This window comes from Anolis carolinensis, chromosome 4, assembly GCF_035594765.1.
Source record: "Anolis carolinensis isolate JA03-04 chromosome 4, rAnoCar3.1.pri, whole genome shotgun sequence".
NCBI lineage: Eukaryota > Metazoa > Chordata > Lepidosauria > Squamata > Dactyloidae > Anolis > Anolis carolinensis.
The window spans coordinates 32,968,735-32,986,114 of record NC_085844.1 but is presented as its reverse complement, the minus strand read 5'-3'; the positions used below and the strand labels follow the sequence as shown (position 1 = coordinate 32,986,114).

At 37.9% G+C, this 17,380-nt stretch overlaps 1 protein-coding gene across 3 annotated transcripts in view; it reads left to right on the top strand.

Annotated features, from left to right (window-relative positions):
• Window positions 1-16,772, top strand: part of LOC100557356 (Y+L amino acid transporter 2) — a 28,183-nt gene extending 11,411 nt beyond the window's left edge. For all 3 annotated transcript variants that reach the window (XM_008108413.3, XM_003219562.4, XM_008108414.3), the window contains 8 exons: window positions 689-814; window positions 2,629-2,773; window positions 3,075-3,198; window positions 4,140-4,243; window positions 7,425-7,521; window positions 8,644-8,793; window positions 9,693-9,876; window positions 10,568-16,772. In XM_008108413.3, the coding sequence (XP_008106620.1) occupies window positions 689-814; window positions 2,629-2,773; window positions 3,075-3,198; window positions 4,140-4,243; window positions 7,425-7,521; window positions 8,644-8,793; window positions 9,693-9,876; window positions 10,568-10,659 (1,022 nt within the window). In that variant the 3' untranslated portion in view covers window positions 10,660-16,772. The remainder of the gene's footprint in view (window positions 1-688; window positions 815-2,628; window positions 2,774-3,074; window positions 3,199-4,139; window positions 4,244-7,424; window positions 7,522-8,643; window positions 8,794-9,692; window positions 9,877-10,567) is intronic.
• The last annotated feature ends 608 nt before the right edge of the window (window positions 16,773-17,380 follow it).

Below are 17,380 nucleotides of genomic sequence, written 5' to 3'. Positions count from 1 at the left end.
AAATACATGTGACAAAAATGTTTGTGAGCAAAAATTATTGTTTTTGTGCACTCACTCCAAATTTTGAACAAAAAAGTATTTCTAGAGTTTTTTCATGTTTATTTTACATAGGGAACATTAATTTTATTCTAAAATGGTTTTGCATATATATGTACACCAGTTTCATGTAAAAAAAAATGCTCCATGTATATTCTGCCTGCAAATATTTTCCAAAGACATTTTTGGATGTGTGAAAACTGGATGAAAACTGCAAAATTCTTGCCTCTTTTTGTTTCTTCCTGTTCTAGTTTCCTGAGTGTCAGGATATATCAATTTTAGGCCAGGAAATAAATGGCAGTAAATATTCTTTCCTTTGCTGGTCTGTTCAAATATACTTAGAAAATGCAGTACTATACAAAAGCAGATAATATGAAAATCAATTATTTATGTACTGAATAACTTTTGTTTCCATGGCTCTTTGTTCCTGATTCTCACCAAGAGGTAGCACATTATACTTGAAACAGCCATCCATTACTTGGCCTTTCTTGCAGAATCATTTTTGTTATGCATTTGGGCAACTTTGCTTCCTTCTCTTGCTGTGGTTTTACATCTTTGTTATATTCATTTGATTTCACATAACGACAACACAGAAACTGCTAATATAAAGTTATCAAATGTTTATCTTATTTGCATTCTGTTTTCTTATTAGGCTCCTTGACATTTATTAACTGTGTCAATGTGAAGTGGGGAACCAGAGTACAAGATCTTTTCACATATGCTAAAGTTATGGCCCTTATTATGATAATAGCTGTGGGTCTGTATAAGATTAGCAAAGGTAAGAGCACACTTCCTATGTGTAAATACTTACAAAACGGAATAGCATATATAGGTGGTTATAAGACAGCTCAAGTCAAGATGTTCGAATGATTTCTCTAGTCCTCCACATAAACCATCCTTGAGGCTGTGACCAAGTGGGAAGTTATAACATGAACCATGGTGTGGGCATTGCTACAATTTATATATGTTTGCATGTTACATTCATATAGCCCATTCTCATCATATGGTTATCCAAGTGAAGATGGTCTTGTGAATGAACCTCTTGGACAATCACATAAAGTACAAATACAGTAGGGTTCCAGTTATCCGACTTCCGCTTTTCCAACACACCGTATTATCCGAGGCACCACTGGGGGCTTGGCAAGGAGGGGACTTTTGCACACCATGCATGGAAGAGCATGGAGGAGCCCCTCCAGGGGGTGCAAAAGGGAAGGCCAAACTCGGGAGGAGCCCTTTCAGCAACTTTTGGAACTGAGGCCGATGGAAGGTGCCTCGAGGGAGGCTGGTTCCAAAGGAAGTTGTAATGGAAGTTTTCTTCTCCCCGTGCCTTGCTTTGAGGAGCTCAGAGGCTCCCACCAGCTAATCCAAGGCAGTGGATGGCGAGGCGGGCTCCATGTGGAAGAGGGTGCAGAGCTGCGAGGCATGGGAGGAAGCTGCTGTCGCCACCACACTCATGGCTGCCTCTGCCACTGCCTCTGCCTTCCCCTCCGCCACCGCCTCCTCCTTCACATCTTCCTGGGGCATCTTCCAGGAAGGGAGCGCTGCTGAGCCAGAGGGAGCTCAAGAGAAGGAGAGGGAGGAGAACTTTTCCCTTCCCTCCTTGCCAAGCCCCCAGTTTGGATAATAGGGCCTCCCTATTATCCAACAGTTTCGGTTATCTGACATTGGGTCCTCCCCTTTATGTCGGATAACTGGAACTCTACTGTAGTAACTAATATGATAATGTGAATTCTACAAAACACTTCTTCCCAAATGATTCTGTTGAGGAACACATTATATTGCAGAAAAAACATTCCCTAATCTGAAGCACTAGTGGACCTCATTTGCCATCATCCCTCATCAGTGCTATTATTGGCCCACCTATATGAGGGTGATGGGAGTTGTAGTCAAATGTATCTGGCAGGGAGTAGGTTGTGGATTGACTATATTAGCATCCAATTCTTCCTAAGATTTAAGGTCCAAATAATATATCAAATATTTAGCCATTGCTTTTTCCTAAAGCACCTTTCCTAAGTGCCTTTTAACAAGATGAATGGCTAATAATGATCTATTAATGTTTTCTAATGAACTAGATTAGTGATCAGTAATGATCCTGGATAATCTACATCCATTCTAGCTTTGGTGCTCATGTATTATGCATGGAGTGAGTTCATGTTGGATCACTTGTATTGTTAACTACTAGTGGGGATGGTCTATTTTGTATGAACTTTGTAACTTCAACTATAGGAGACTCAGAAAAGATAGCAGGTTAATTTTAAAGATATCTGGCCATAGAAGTCGACCTGTGATCTTCTGTGACTTTTCTTTTCTTTTTTTTTCTTTTCTTTTTTTGATGTTAGGAAATGACTACAAATGGATAATTTGTCAGAACAGTGAAGCATGTAAGAGCAGCAATGAACTGTTCTATATTCATGCACCACAGAGGATTTGACTAGATGGCCCCTGTGGTCCTTTTTAGGATTCTCAAATATAAAAACTATTTTATCCATTGTTTTCTGAAAATGAAATGCCCAACCGTACCTATTTTATGTAAGCTACAAATTAAGCACATGTACAGATGTAAATGACCACAGATTTTCAATGTTTTCACAGGAGAAACAGATAATCTCAAGGAACCATTTGAAGGTTCAACTGCTGATGCAGGATTAATTGCACTTGCTCTGTATTCAGCGCTGTTTTCCTATTCTGGATGGGATACGTTGAATTTTGTCACAGAAGAAATGAAAAACCCAGAAAGGTATACAAAAGTCTCAGGCACCTTCTACACTGCTATATAATCCAGATTATCAAATCAGATAATCTGTTTTGAACGGGAACTACCATATAATCCAGTTCAAAGCAGATAATTTGGATTTTATATAGCAGTGTAGAAGGGTTCTCAAAGAACTATTCTTACATTAAATCCTTGCTTACAGTTTATGTGGACATCTGTAGACAATATTTTCAAATGGAAAAATGTATGTACAAGTGATTATACTCTTGTCCTTCAATCCTTTTGCAAATAATGTGCCATACTTTTTAAAATTTCCCATCTACAGGAACCTGCCACTTTCCATCGCAATTTCCATGCCTATAGTGACAATCATTTACCTGCTAACTAATGTGGCCTACTATGTCGTGCTAGACATGCCTGCTCTGCTAGCAAGTGATGCTGTGGCTGTGGTATGTTGCAACTCCTGAACAGTTAGTGGCATCTGGTGGGACACGATGTCTACATTTATACATCATACATGTTTATATCATGGTTTATGTTAAATGCTCCGTAGCCACAATTTTTCCATAGATGATTACATAAATCCATTTCTGGTCCATTTCTTTCCCACCCATTTTATCATTTCCTATTTTATAGTAGACTGCTAGGAAAGGGTACTAGGAAGAAGCAATTATTGCAGATTTGGGTGAAACCAGGATTTGAACAAGCCAATGTCCTAAACCAATAACAAACTGCCTAGTGAACAACAATGCTTCTGCCATAGCACTAAGCCAGGCTGGTCCTCCTGATATTGTGGCACTTCTGTTCCTATAAACCACAGCCATATTGTTCATTATCGAGGGACTAAGGAAATTGAAGTCATTCAACACTTAGAGGGCCATGTGTTCCTCAACTGATTGTACAAAGCACATAATGGTCCCTTTTGCTGTCTATCGAACTCTCCCACTTCAGTAATGAAATGGGGGTAGAAACCATACAGCTTTCCAGATATTTTTGACTTCATCTCCCAGAATATTCCCTGGTTATACTGGCTAGAGTTTATGGAAATGATAATCCAGCAACATTTGGCATTCCACATTATTTCCAGGTTGGATTTAATCCCACTTTTGAATCACAATTTTTCTTTTTACAGATCTTGATTTCACTTTCTCTCGCTTCTTAATTACCCATTCATTGGCCTTTTAGATAAATGTGACTGAGAATAGAAATATCAGCATGTTGGTGTTATAAATGTGCCCAGTCCCCCCAAGGTGATGGCAATCACAGTGGTCAATAATGGTGTGACCTGATTTTGTGGTTTAAGATTGTAAATGACAGCTGGCTAACACTGAAACTAGTTGAACAAATCTGTTTCTCCCTCTCCCTACCTTTCCCCCAACCTCATTTGTAGACTTTTGGAAATGAAACCCTTAGCTATGCAAAGTGGATTATCCCAATTGCAGTGGCTATGTCTTGTTACGGAGGATTAAACTCATCAATAATTGCAGCTTCCAGGTATGAGACATCAACTAATGCTGTACAGATGAAACCGGTTTTATAGTATGTGATTTCAATGAATAATGGATTGTACTGCCATTCATGATCCTTTCCTGGGACTGTTATCTGCAATTTCATTCATCCATGACCAACAAAATATGACCTTTATGAGTCTTCAGCACAACTCTGTGGTATTTGTGGCCAGATGTCCCAAGAACATTGACACGCTGGAATGTATCCAAGAAAGGGTGACCAAATAATCAAAGGTCTGAAAGCCAAGCCCTTTTAGGAACAGCTTGCGGAACTGGGTATGGTTAGCTTGGAGAAGAGAAGGCTGTGAGGAAACATGATAGGTTAAAAGGTTAAAGGTTTTCCCCTGTCGTTAAGTCCAGTCATGTCTGACTCTGGGGGTTGGTGCTCATTTACATTTCTAAGCCAAAGAGCTGGCGTTGTCCGTTGACACCTCCAAGGTCATGTGGCCGGCATGACTGCATGGAGCGCCTTTCGGTCTCCAGCTCAGTGCTTTAACACACTTCACCACCGGGGCTCCTTGGAAACATGATAGCCATGTTTCAATATCAGAAAGGATGTCACATTGTGGAAGGGGCGGGACAAGCTTGTTTTTTGCTCTCCCAGGGGAGATTCCTGAGAGTGATTGTAGGTGCATCTACACTGTAGAATTAATACAGTTTGACACCACTTTATTTGCTAAGGTACAATGCCATGGAATCATAGAAGTTGTGGTTTTATAAGGCCTTTAGAATTCTCTGCCAAAGAACATTGGTGCCTCACCAAACTACAACTCCCAGGATTCCATGACATTAAAACATAACAGTTAAAGTGACAGCAAACAGCATTAGTATTACAGTGTAGATCAGTGGTTCTCAACCTGTGAGTCCCCAGGTGTTTTGGCCTACAACTCCTAGAAATCCCAGCTAGTTTAACAGTTGTTAGGATTTCTGGGAGTTGAAGGCCAAAATATCTGTGGACCCACAGGTTGAGAACCACTGGTGTAGATGCACCCTAAGACATGGTACAATGGATTCAAACTACAAGATTCCACCTAAACATATGAAAGAATTTACTGATGATAAGAGTTGTTCAACTGTGGAGTTTCTGGGTTGGAATGTGGTAAAGTCGCTGAAAATTTCAAACCGAGGTTGGATGGCTGTCTGTCAGGAATGCTATGTATTGTATTCTTGCAGGCGGGGATCAAACTGGATGCCCTTCTGATCTTATTTAATTCTATGATTCTAACAAGTCTTTCATTTCAATAGATTTTTCAATATCCACACTTAGTGAATGAAGTTGGTAGTGATTTTCATACTCTAGTCTGCTTCTGCACCCAAGCCAGTAGACTTCATTTACAGAAGCTTATGATACCAACTTTGTTCTTTCTGTTAGTCTCCTTAAGGTGCTAAAAGATCTCTTTGCATCATTGTATTACCTAAGTAACTGGTGTAGAAGATAGAGCAGCATTATTAAGCCAGTTAGATAGCCAGGTAGTCAGTCAGCAAGTTTCACCATGGAAGGCAGCACTTAAATGCTTCAAATAAATGCAATACATTTCCTCCTGAAGAAGCAGCAGATCAGCTTGGCAGACTCAAGGCGTGTTGGAATGTTCTTGAAAGCACACCGCCACCTTGTGGTCCATTTTAAAAATCCATCTTTAGCTAAAGTCCTTTATAATCAAACATACACTTACAACAAGGCTGGGAGAGTATAGTAAACTAATAATGTCAATGTGTGCCCCTCCAAATATTGTTGGGATTCAGCTCCCACTATCCTTCATCATTGGCTATGTTGAGTAGGGCTGATGGGATCTGAAGTCTGAAAACATCTGAAAACATTTCTCATCCTGATTTGCTTCAGACCATTGGAAACAGTGCTGTCCACTATAAGAACTGGTGGCACAAGCTTTTAATTTTTGCCCAAGGACTTCATTAACCAGGAGGGAGAGGAGAAATATAGTGATGGTTTGTTCTGCTGCTTCTAATAACTTGTGGGATGAAAAGAAATGTTCTCCCCAATTCAGAGGTTTCCAAACATGTCATGTTGGTGACATGCTTTTTCGACATGCATCATTTTGTGACATAGTAATTCAGTTTTACTAGCAAACTGGAGGTTAAACCAATCCCTTATAAGAGATATGGACACATACATAAATTGTAATAACAAAACGTATGGGGATACAACATATCTCATGCAAACTTTTAATTTGTATTTTTAAAAATATGATTTCACATAGACTCCAAAGTTTCTCATTACATTTGTATGACACCCTTACTCACTGCAGCCAATGCACGAATGTGTTGCAAAACATAGTTTGGAAAGCTCTGCCCTAGCTGCTTCACATTATTGTAATGCTTCTCCACTGAAGTTTCTATAGAAATCCATAAAGGTTTGACCTTATTTCTGCATTTTACCCATGGAACATTGGTACAATCAAATCATACACCAGCTTGTATTTAGATCAAGGTTATGGAAGAACAACTGTCTTTTCGAGACAGTAACTGCTCTGAATGTATACATAAATAACATGAGTAGCATATTACCCTTGAACTACTCTGTGTATAGTGACTGTATGTTCATTTTTGGGTCAAAATGAAAGCATTGGTATTAACCTTGAAAGCCCTAAATCACTTGGGGGCAGGCAACCTTAAAGGTTATTTTATCTACCAAGATCTTAATATAATATCAAGATGTCCATACCTAAGTAAATGGTGTGACAATGATACTAGATAATACTAGAGGTGGTTTTGGTGATGACACAACAGTTGTCGAAAACCCTGGACAAAGAGACCTGCCTGGCATCTAAACATTATAGTATTTATAATTTTGGTTGAAGGTACCTTCATTTCCCTCAGGTGTTTAAGTCTTAAGACTTTTTCATGTTTTTGCTGTTCAAATAGCAATTAATAAAATACTCTTGCACAGGCATGTTGATATTTTAAAAAAAACAATATTGCAGCTAAAAAGCTGGCTTGTCTAATCCATATGGACATATTACAACAACCAAATCTTCGAAACTAAATAGTAAATATCCAGCATATATTTTTCAAATGTCAAGTAAACAAGTATGTCTATAGTTAGTTAAATTTTATGTTCTGTATCCTTTTTATGTACATGGATCAATGTGGTCTCTGGAATTTCATTCAGTAGGGTTGTGTGCTGATAGACTTTCTTCACCTTATGACAGGCTTTTTTATGTTGGGGCCAGAGAAGGACACCTCCATGACAGCCTGAGTTTGATTCATGTAAAATGTTTCACACCTGTTCCTGCTCTTCTTTTTAATGTAAGTAAGAATTACAATAGCCTAACATTTATTTATGTATTTATTTATATGTGATTTATTGCAATAAAATCATGTGAGTATATGCTTGAAAATAGGCACGTTGAGTTTAATACAACGTACTCCCAGATAAGTGGATCTAGCAAGAGTTGTGAACTTGTAGGCCTCCAGATGTGGGATTCCAACTGTCTTCCATCTGTCATCATTGACCAAACTGAATGTGAAATTTAGAGTAAGGTTCACATATGCCCCATCATAAAAAGTATAACCTAATGGCAAGGAATCATGAGAGATAGCCAGGAGAACTAAAAGTTTCTCACATCTGATGTAGAATATGTGCTTCGTTTTTTTTTATTACAATACTTATATATTGCCCTTCTCATCCATATTGGACTCAGGTCGGCTTACAATAAAACACAATATAAAAATATTACAGACAATTCAATCAATTAAAATTAAATACGTTAAACATTGATAAAAATATACATATAAATACACAATTGGCACATTTTGAGTCTGATAACTAGTCTGTCATTGAATTCTAGGGTGGTAATAATACTGATCGAAGGCCTGGTCCCACAACCAGGTCTTAACTTTCCTGCAGAAAGATAGAAGGGAGGGAGCCTGCTTGACATCATTTGGGAGGGCGTTCCATAGGCGGGGAGCCACTACTGAAAAGGCCCTGTCTCTCGACCCCACCAGCCGTACCTGTGAGGCTGGCGGGACCGCCAGCAGGGCCTCGCCCGAAGATCTTAAATTTTGAGGTGGATCGTAGCAGGAGACACGTTCGGACAAGTACGCTGGATTTGTACTGACACTTTGTTTCCATCTAGATCAGTGGTTCCTGACCTATGGGTCCCCAAGTGTTTTAACCTACAACTCCTAGAAATCCCAGCCAGTTTACTAGTTGTTAGGATTTCTGGGAGTTGAAGGTCAAAACATTTGGGGACCCACAGGTTGAGAAACATTGGTCTAGATGTTACTGGACTGCAGATCCTATAATATTCATTAAACTGAGTAGAGTTAACGACAGTTGTAGACAAATATTTGGGAGAGTCACAGTTGCCAACCCTTGACTTACAGTCTATTTCTCTAGCCTTTACATTATGTTTTATATCTCTTTAGGGTTTAATGACTCTGGTTTATCTCCTTGTGGAAGACATCTTTCTCTTGATCAATTATTATTGTTTCAGCTATTGGTTCTTTGTTGGGTTGTCCATTGCAGGATTAATATATTTAAGATACACCCAACCCGACAGGCCAAGGCCTATCAAAGTAAGTAAAAAGTAGAACTGTTGTTTTAAAATTAGTGTGTGTTCATAGTCTTGCTATTGAAATTGTACAGTTGCATTTTCTTTGCTTAAAAAATTCTAAAGTGCCCCAAGTTGTTGTTTCTGATATCCATCTTAGGCCAACAACACACAGTTTAAGACTTGGATAAGAGGCTGGGATCATGCTCTACAAATGCTCTGAATCATAGCGACATGCATATTAATCTTTGCTCAGAAATTTCTGCTTCAGCCATCACTGTTCTGACACAGTTGGAAATGCATCAGTGATTTGCTAGCAAACTAAGAACTGAATGGATTGTTTGTTTCCTTTCCCAGAATTTAAATATGTTGGGGAGGAGTTTGATCTTGGCTTGCCCAGTCTGGCAGAAATAAGGAGTGAACAACTAACAATAGATGGGATGGAAACAGATTTCTTGTACTCTAAACAGAAGTGGGCTGATTTCTGATCTGCCAGTTATACTTCATTGTCTAAATATTTTCAATGCAGACCTTTAAGGCGTTGAGATGCTACATCCTTAAAAATGTCTTCAGGGTTAGTCTTTTGTCTTCCTATGAGGTGTATAGTGGTCTTTAGGTTTATGCAATTTTGGGCCAACGCGCCCCCCCCCCCCTTTCCACATATACATATACATGAGTAGCTTCAACATTTGGTGATCAAGCTTATTTTGAGCCTATTTTGTGCTATGTTTAGTCATCATTGCTATCAGCCACTGATTGAGATGAGAATGTAGTGAACTGACACTAAAACCTTACGTCTGCTGAAAGTCAAGTCACTCCAATGCAATAATATTCATATTAAGTTATGAGGTTTGGTATGTGATATCATGCTGCAATTTTTCTGCAAGATTTCCTTTAAAGAGCATTCTTGTTTTTAATTTTCAGCTCAGCCTTTTCTTCCCCATTGTGTACTGCATATGCAGCCTTTTCCTAGTCATTGTTCCTCTCTACAGTGATACAATCAATTCCATTATTGGAATTGGCATTGCACTCTCTGGAATTCCTGCATACTTCTTGGGAGTCTATCTGCCAGATGAAAAGAGACCTCGATTTCTTCAGTGGCTTTCTGGTAAGAAACAATTTTATTTATCTAAAAATGTATAAGCCCTATCCACTCAATTCTCAGTTCACCAGAATACTCCCATATGCATACACCAAAATTAAACAATGTACTATAATGTGTTTATGTGGTATGGTGACCCCTATTCTGTCCTGGAATACATCCACTCTTATCTGATTTTAGGGAAAGCCAGCAGACCTCCAGGTGTTAATAAGTCAGCATAATTCTGCCCAGGAACTGCCCTGGATCCAGCATGTACCTGCTGAATCCGAGGCTTGCATCCTGAGTTCGCCAATTCCCTTGCCACCAACAACACTCCCCTCTAGCAATGTGACAGATGACAGGCACCTGGCTCTCTATGGCCTATCTCATCTGCTGAATTCAGAATGAAGTACCTGCATGATCAGCAAGGAAGGAGAGCAGCAGTGGAAAGATGGGGATGAGCCATGCCTGGAAAAGTTATTTAAAAAAACACCATAGCTTTTGGAATACCCAACTCACTTGACCTGTAGCCCTACTAGTTTATCGATTGTAAACAGGAGTTGTAGTCCAAAACTCTCTATAGTGAAACCATTCAAATGAACAAAAGGACCACCATGTTTATAATGAAACATAATGTAGAAATGATTGCCATAATTAACAAGGTATTTACCAGTCCTATAATTTCATCAGTTTTGTCTTACTATCTTTTATCTTGTAGCCACAACCACAAAGTATGTTCAGATGCTATTCTACTGCTGTCTGACAGAGCTGGACCTTGAAACTCAGATGCCAGAAACCAAAGCCAAGTAGAATAAGGTTGGCAGTTTCCACACTTGAAACATCTATGAGGCTGGAAATGCTTTGTACTCTTGGGCTGCACCAGTGGACTCCACAACTGTACTGTGCATCATTTTGATGTTTCTTAATCTGTGCTACATTATTAGCTTTTTCTTGGTCTGATTACCAGTTTGTGAAGTCTTTTTGCTGATTCAATTGCTGGTAATTAAACTGTTTGGGGAGGTTTTTTTTTTTTGGGGGGGGGGGGATAATTGCATTATACAAAAACAAGCACTTAATAAGTGCTGAGGGGTTTCTCTTTTTTTAGGTTAATTATAAAGGTAACTCAGTTACCTGTTGGAGACAAATGTCTGGGAAATGTAAAATCATGTCAAGAGGAGAAATTAAAAACATCCCTTCTACCCCACAAGGTATATGAACATATAGTATAAATGTTAATTCTAGGGTGCTATCGCAACAATTTTATACTCTGTTATCTCAGAGTAAACCCCACTAAACTCTTAGGACTCACTTCTGAGTCAACATGCAAAGGACTTTATATTTTTCATAGAAATAGGAGTAGATTGATTTTATTCATTTAGATAACAGTAATCTTTAGTTCTGAATCTTTGGGATACAGTATTGTGACAATGTATAATAGAATCGATGGAAAGATACTAATTATTATACAGCAAGGAAACATGTAAGAAAACTTGGTTAATCGAAATCAGCCTTGGCTTAACTTACTGGCATGGCCACATCTATAACTGAACAGTACAAGGGAACATTGTCTTGTCATTCACTTCAGGAAGCTTTGCTTACTCTTTTTCAATTTACCACCATGCTACCAAGAGGATCATATGGGGCAGAAAGTTGAGCTGATAGCAACTTCTTCTGCAAGACACTAGGGGACACTGAAGCAACACCAGATTTCTATTATAAACATTTGACCTTCCATATCCACTGGGGTTTGGTTCTAAGACTCCATGTAGATTACCAAAATCCATGAATGTTCAAGTCCTATTCTTAACAAACAGCATAGTAAAATGATGTCCCTCATGCAAAATGACAACTCAAATAAGACTGAGGACCTGTGAAATAGCAGGAGGCTACATAAGGGTATGGCTACACATCATTGTAGTTAGTGCTCAATGCATGGAAAAATCAAGGTCTGCTTTTTGGAACTATTTTCCCAAGTATTTTTGAACTGACCTCTCCTTCCCCCCCCCCCCCCCCAAAAAAAAAAAATACATTTGAGCCAATTGTACATAATATTGTCCTTAGGATTTTTAACATTTTATATTACAAAAAAGAGCTTGACACTCAACATGGCAAATTTAAGATTACTCTTATATTGGGCTATAATTCTGTTTTACCAAAGATAAAGGAGTTTATGAGACAATTAAAAATAACTATACATGACATGTTACTCCCAGTTTTTCTTCTGAATGCGCCACTGCTTGTATAAAGGACACAAAGCATAACACAATCAACATTCTTTTTGTTCTAGTCACAGTATTTTATATTACAAGCAAATGAATGTTGTATTATTGTATAGAATGATGATCTATACATATATTTTGAATAAACATAGGTTTAAAATATATTGATTTTTCATTTGGGTTTTTCCTAAAAACCACCAAACCAATGCATAAAAAGAACAAGGACTGCATCCACTCTCTTTTGTTGTTGTTATATATAGCTAAAATAAAATTTATAAAAAGTCTTCTTGTACAAATATGTTGGTAAATGTTTCCTGAATGCATGCTTATGCAATATTTTATATTTGACAATATCCTGAGGTATTTGACTAGTTTGTAGCCCCAATTTTTCCATTGCTAAACTAGAAAGGAACTATTATATCTAATTTAATAAATTAGATTAGATATTTGAAAAGATTAGAGAGATCTTTTATGTAATGTGAAGCGATTTAAAGCATGTTGAATTTCCATTATCTCCCAACCAGTAGCTGAAAAAAGTCAGTGGGATAGAGAATATGCAATCCCAAATCCAGAAATGAAACCAATACAAAATAATCACTGAAATATAGATCTCCCAGAGCTTGATAAAATTACTTTTTAGGTTACAATTCTTAGTCTTTCTCAACCAGCATGGCCACTGCATGTGTGTCTCAAGAGATATAATTCAAAATGGACCTTTTCCAAGATCTGTAATCACTTGAGAAGCTATATTTGCCCTTTATTTCTAAAACCCTAAGCCTTTTAAGAAGGTAGTTTTATGATCTAAAGCTGTGGTAGGAAGCCAGGTTATCATATTTTCCATATTGACTTTCATGGAATGAAAGCAGCATCTTGAACATCTGTATAGGACTTAGTAGAATATGCCTTTTTGACTCATCTCTGGATCAAAACTGGTATTATGCTAAATGTTTTTCTCAGCCAGTAGTCAACCTTTCCCTCAACATATTTTCTCCTCGGTGTCCTAAGAGTACTCCTCCATAAACAAGCTATTCCTTCTGTTCATTCTCAGGGAGAATACAGGAGTAGGCAAAATAAATGTAGAGGCTACAGCTGATTCACTATGCATTTAGATTACAGTAGTGAAAAAAAATCCTGAAATGAATGTTTAGCCTGTTATTAGTAATATATAAAAATCAGGATATGGTCTAATCAGAATTTGATCTTTTTCAAACCAATTAGTTTAATTGGCGAAAGCATTTGAACATCCAATCATGCAAGCCCTCTATCGCTGATATGAAAGTGTTTCATTTTGACTAGATTGTTTTTCTCATTCTTTTATTTGTATATTTCATCTAACAAGTTGCATCCCACCATTACTCCAATACATTCAACATAGCAGATATAACTTCTCCTTCATCTCACTACATCCTCACAACAACTCCCTGAAATAGGCCAGTCTGAGAGAATAATGGGCCCATGGTCATCCTCTGAATTTCAAGATTCGATTAGGTCTGGGATTGGGATCTCTCTAACTCCATGCAACACTGTGACTGTTGTACTATACTGCTATACTATGCTGGCTTTCTTTAAGGGATGTAGATGTGTCATACTATACTGCTATACTACACTGGCTTTCTTTTTAAGGGATGCAGATGTGCAGCCATGTGCAAATAATATGCCTAAACAATGTTATTCCAAATCAGCAGGATTAATCAGTATGCATCAGGCCAAACTACATTTTGGCTTGGATTCAACTGTTAGTCTTGATTAGACTCATTAGATCAATGAAAATCATATGTTGATTTACCATACAGCAAATGATTGAGTGGGTCTACTCTATATAGAACTAACCAAGAAGAATCCAGCACAGGGACACCTCTTTCTCTTTTTTTTAATCATTATTGCCATTATCATTGAGACATCTGGGATATGTTCCATATCAGGACTATTGGATGTGCAAGGCAAATGTGGTTTTTCTGCAGTAAAACTCCCTGGAGTTCCCATTTTCCCCTTAAAGTTTCTATTTGCATAATATTATGGCCTTCACTTGAATCCAGAATGGAAATGTATAATCCCTCCCAAGGCTGGAGACTGCATCTCCCATTCTTCCTCACCACTGGCTATATTGGGTGAGTCTAATGGGAGTTGCAATTTAACCATATCTGGAGGGCCATGTTTTTCTCACTGCTTATTTGAGCTAACCTAGGTACAATTACTGGAAATAACAACCACACATTCTGAAGAAGCATAGTTGTGGAATTCTCTTCCTTTTCCAAAGATATATGAAAGACATAGGAGCAGACATGAGCTCATTTTCTATACCGTCTGTTTTGAAAACCAGAAATGTCCTGCTTCATACGGTCAGGGAATGTGTTGAACTTAGATAAAATTAACATTGTTGTTCTATTTTAGAAAATGCCAACAATTTTACAGAAGTGTGAGTACAATAAGGCTGCTGACATTTATTTTAGTTGTTCTTAATAGAAGTAATCCCAGGGTATGGGAACAGGGCACTTTGAGTAATTCTAGAGAAAGGCCTCCGTCAAAATGTTGGCAAGACAACTGAACATTTCCTTTCCTCTACAGGGTAAGTAGACTTGTGGGAACAGATTAAAAAGAAATCTTGGCAGAAGAGAAATAGGAAATGTCCAAATACGGCCACAACAAAATTCAGGGTAGCGCTGTAATAATAAATTACCCTTTGTGACATTATGGGGTGGAACTGCTAGACCATTCTGTTGCAAAACAGAGTATTCAGAAAGTATTTCCCTACAATGGTGATTTATATTTACCTATAGTGTGGCATGACATAGTAAATCTGCTAAAATCCGTTCTTCACAAAACTCCAGAAAGTGTTTATTCCCTCTCCTAATTTTTCATCCAGCCATCCTCTTTACATAGCATTAATATATTAAAATATGCTTGGTATGGTACAAGTAAAATTAGCAGGTTAAGCACATTCAGAAAAAAAATCAGAACAGGCATATTCTCCTTTGAGATAGCAAACTTCAGTTCACTTGTCTTCTATATTGACAGAAACAAAAACTAGACATGTCAAATAAAATTATTGTTTCTGTTTCACATAGCTTGGCCATCAGTATTGGTTTGTATCATCTTTTTCAATGGTAGTGTGGACACTTATGTCAACATCTAGAATATGCTAAAAGACCTTCCATTAGAAAAGTGCTGTATAATTCTTCAAACAGAGCTGGGCCACATCTCCTTCTAGCTCACTACAGGCCCCCAAACACAGACATTTACTGGCTGATGGAGAGCAAAAGCAGTTTTAAACATCTAGCTGTTTCTGGAACAGCAACGACCTCCTACAGGTCCTGTGGATAACCTAGAGCTTTCCCATAGTTGCCCTCACCTCTAGGAATACAGCTGCCCTCCCTTCTTTGCACCAGCTAGTAAATAGCTATATTGGAAAGAAGGGACCTGCAATAGCTAAACGGTGATTTGGAGAGAATTTGATAGTTAACGGTAGGATTCAGACAACCAATAAAGTCATGAAGATGTAAACTGTAGTTTTGTCTTTAACTTGCTTGGATATCAGACATTAATATAACTGTTTTCAAATCAATGTCCAGTTTCTGTCAGGTTGGTGATAGAGGATAAATCTTTATCAGTGTAGCTGTCTAGTCCCCAAGGGAAAGTCTTAGAACAGCAGAATAGCTCTAAAACACACAACAGCCTCTTGAGCACTCACTGACTAGCCACGAAGGTACAGGTGAGTGTCATTCAGCTGCCTTTGTATATGCAGGCAAGAAGATACAAATCTTGGCTAGCCCTCTCCTTCAACAAGTTTAGAGCATAATAGTTTGAAACCCTTGGGTTGTAGAGATGACAAGACAATCGTGTCAATTTGAGAAGTTGAAGGCAAACCTGGGCGAGATTCTTATTCCCTATCCTCTGTGACTCCCACTATCCTTAACCAGAGCAACTGTACCAGACATAAATTTAGATTTGCAGTTCCTTGAATGCTAAGCCACTGTAGTCTGCTGTCCTGCCAACAGATTTGCTTCAGATTGGAACAGTACAGCAATATTTTAATACTTGTCAGGTAGATATTGGGGGGGGGGGGGATAACAATTTTTCTCCATAGTAACTGCTATGTAAGTAGTATGCTTACTTGCCAGTTGGCAATTTCCAAAGCAGCTGATGAACAAATTGTTCACACACAGTATCTGGACTATGACTTCCCTTGTCCATTGGAGTAATATGTTAGGACACTTTCCTAAGATTTATCTTTCTCTTTTATCTGTATCTTCTTCAAATGTTTTGTTGAGGCCTCTTAAAGTATGGTTGTGAGATCTCTTCAGCACTGAAAGATCCATTAGTTACAAATCAATTGTGTACACCCATTTCAGCAGTATTGACTTTTAAATGTTTGGAAGGAATTTTTCTCTCATACCTACAAGTACAATCTTATAAATGTTTATTCAAAAAGTAAATTCTACCATGTTCATAGGACTTAACTTTCTAATTAGTATGTTTAGTTGCATAAATTCTATGGTGGCTGCCAGATGAAAAATCCATTGATTTTTTGGTCTTATGAGATTAAATAATATATGTTGCATTAATTGACACAATTGAAAATTATCATTTTTTTTAATCCAAAAGTACTTACCAACTAAAAGAAGTGTCTATGCAGAGAAAGCAACTGCTTTGACCTTTCTATTGTTACTGAATTGTAAATAAAGGCATCTATTGTTTGAGCTTGAATATTGTCTCATCTGTAGTGGAAGGGATTTGTTTATGGAATGACAGACAGTGTTCATTTCTATTTTTAGACAGGCAGGGTTGTTTTTATGTAACTAAAGCCCAATTCATTCAAATGCTTGAGGAGTGGGAGTTAATTGTTCTAATTTTTAAATAGAGAGCCTTTCCATGTAGCCAGTTTAACATACAATAAATATATCACTTCTATCTAATGAAAAGTTTAAATGACTTCTTCTACTCCCAGTTCAAAATCATGATGAAATATTCCTGGAAAAGTGCAGTCTCCACTCTGAAACTATTGTGCTGCATGGAATTTGACTATATAAAAACTATATGTATGTATAGGTTGATCACTGTTACTTCAACCTTAAGAGTCTCTCTCTCTCTCTCTCTCTCTCACACACACACACACACACACACACACACACACACACACCCCTCTGAGTAATTTAAATTAACACCTGAAGAGTGGAAAGGGGAATTGAAGTTTTTGAATAAATCTTTGAAAACTGGGGGTGGTAAACAGCATAAAGTATTCTGGCTGAACTGTTAGTTGAAATGAGAGCACTCTACAGACCAACCTTTTGTGACAATTAGGCTGAACTCTGTGC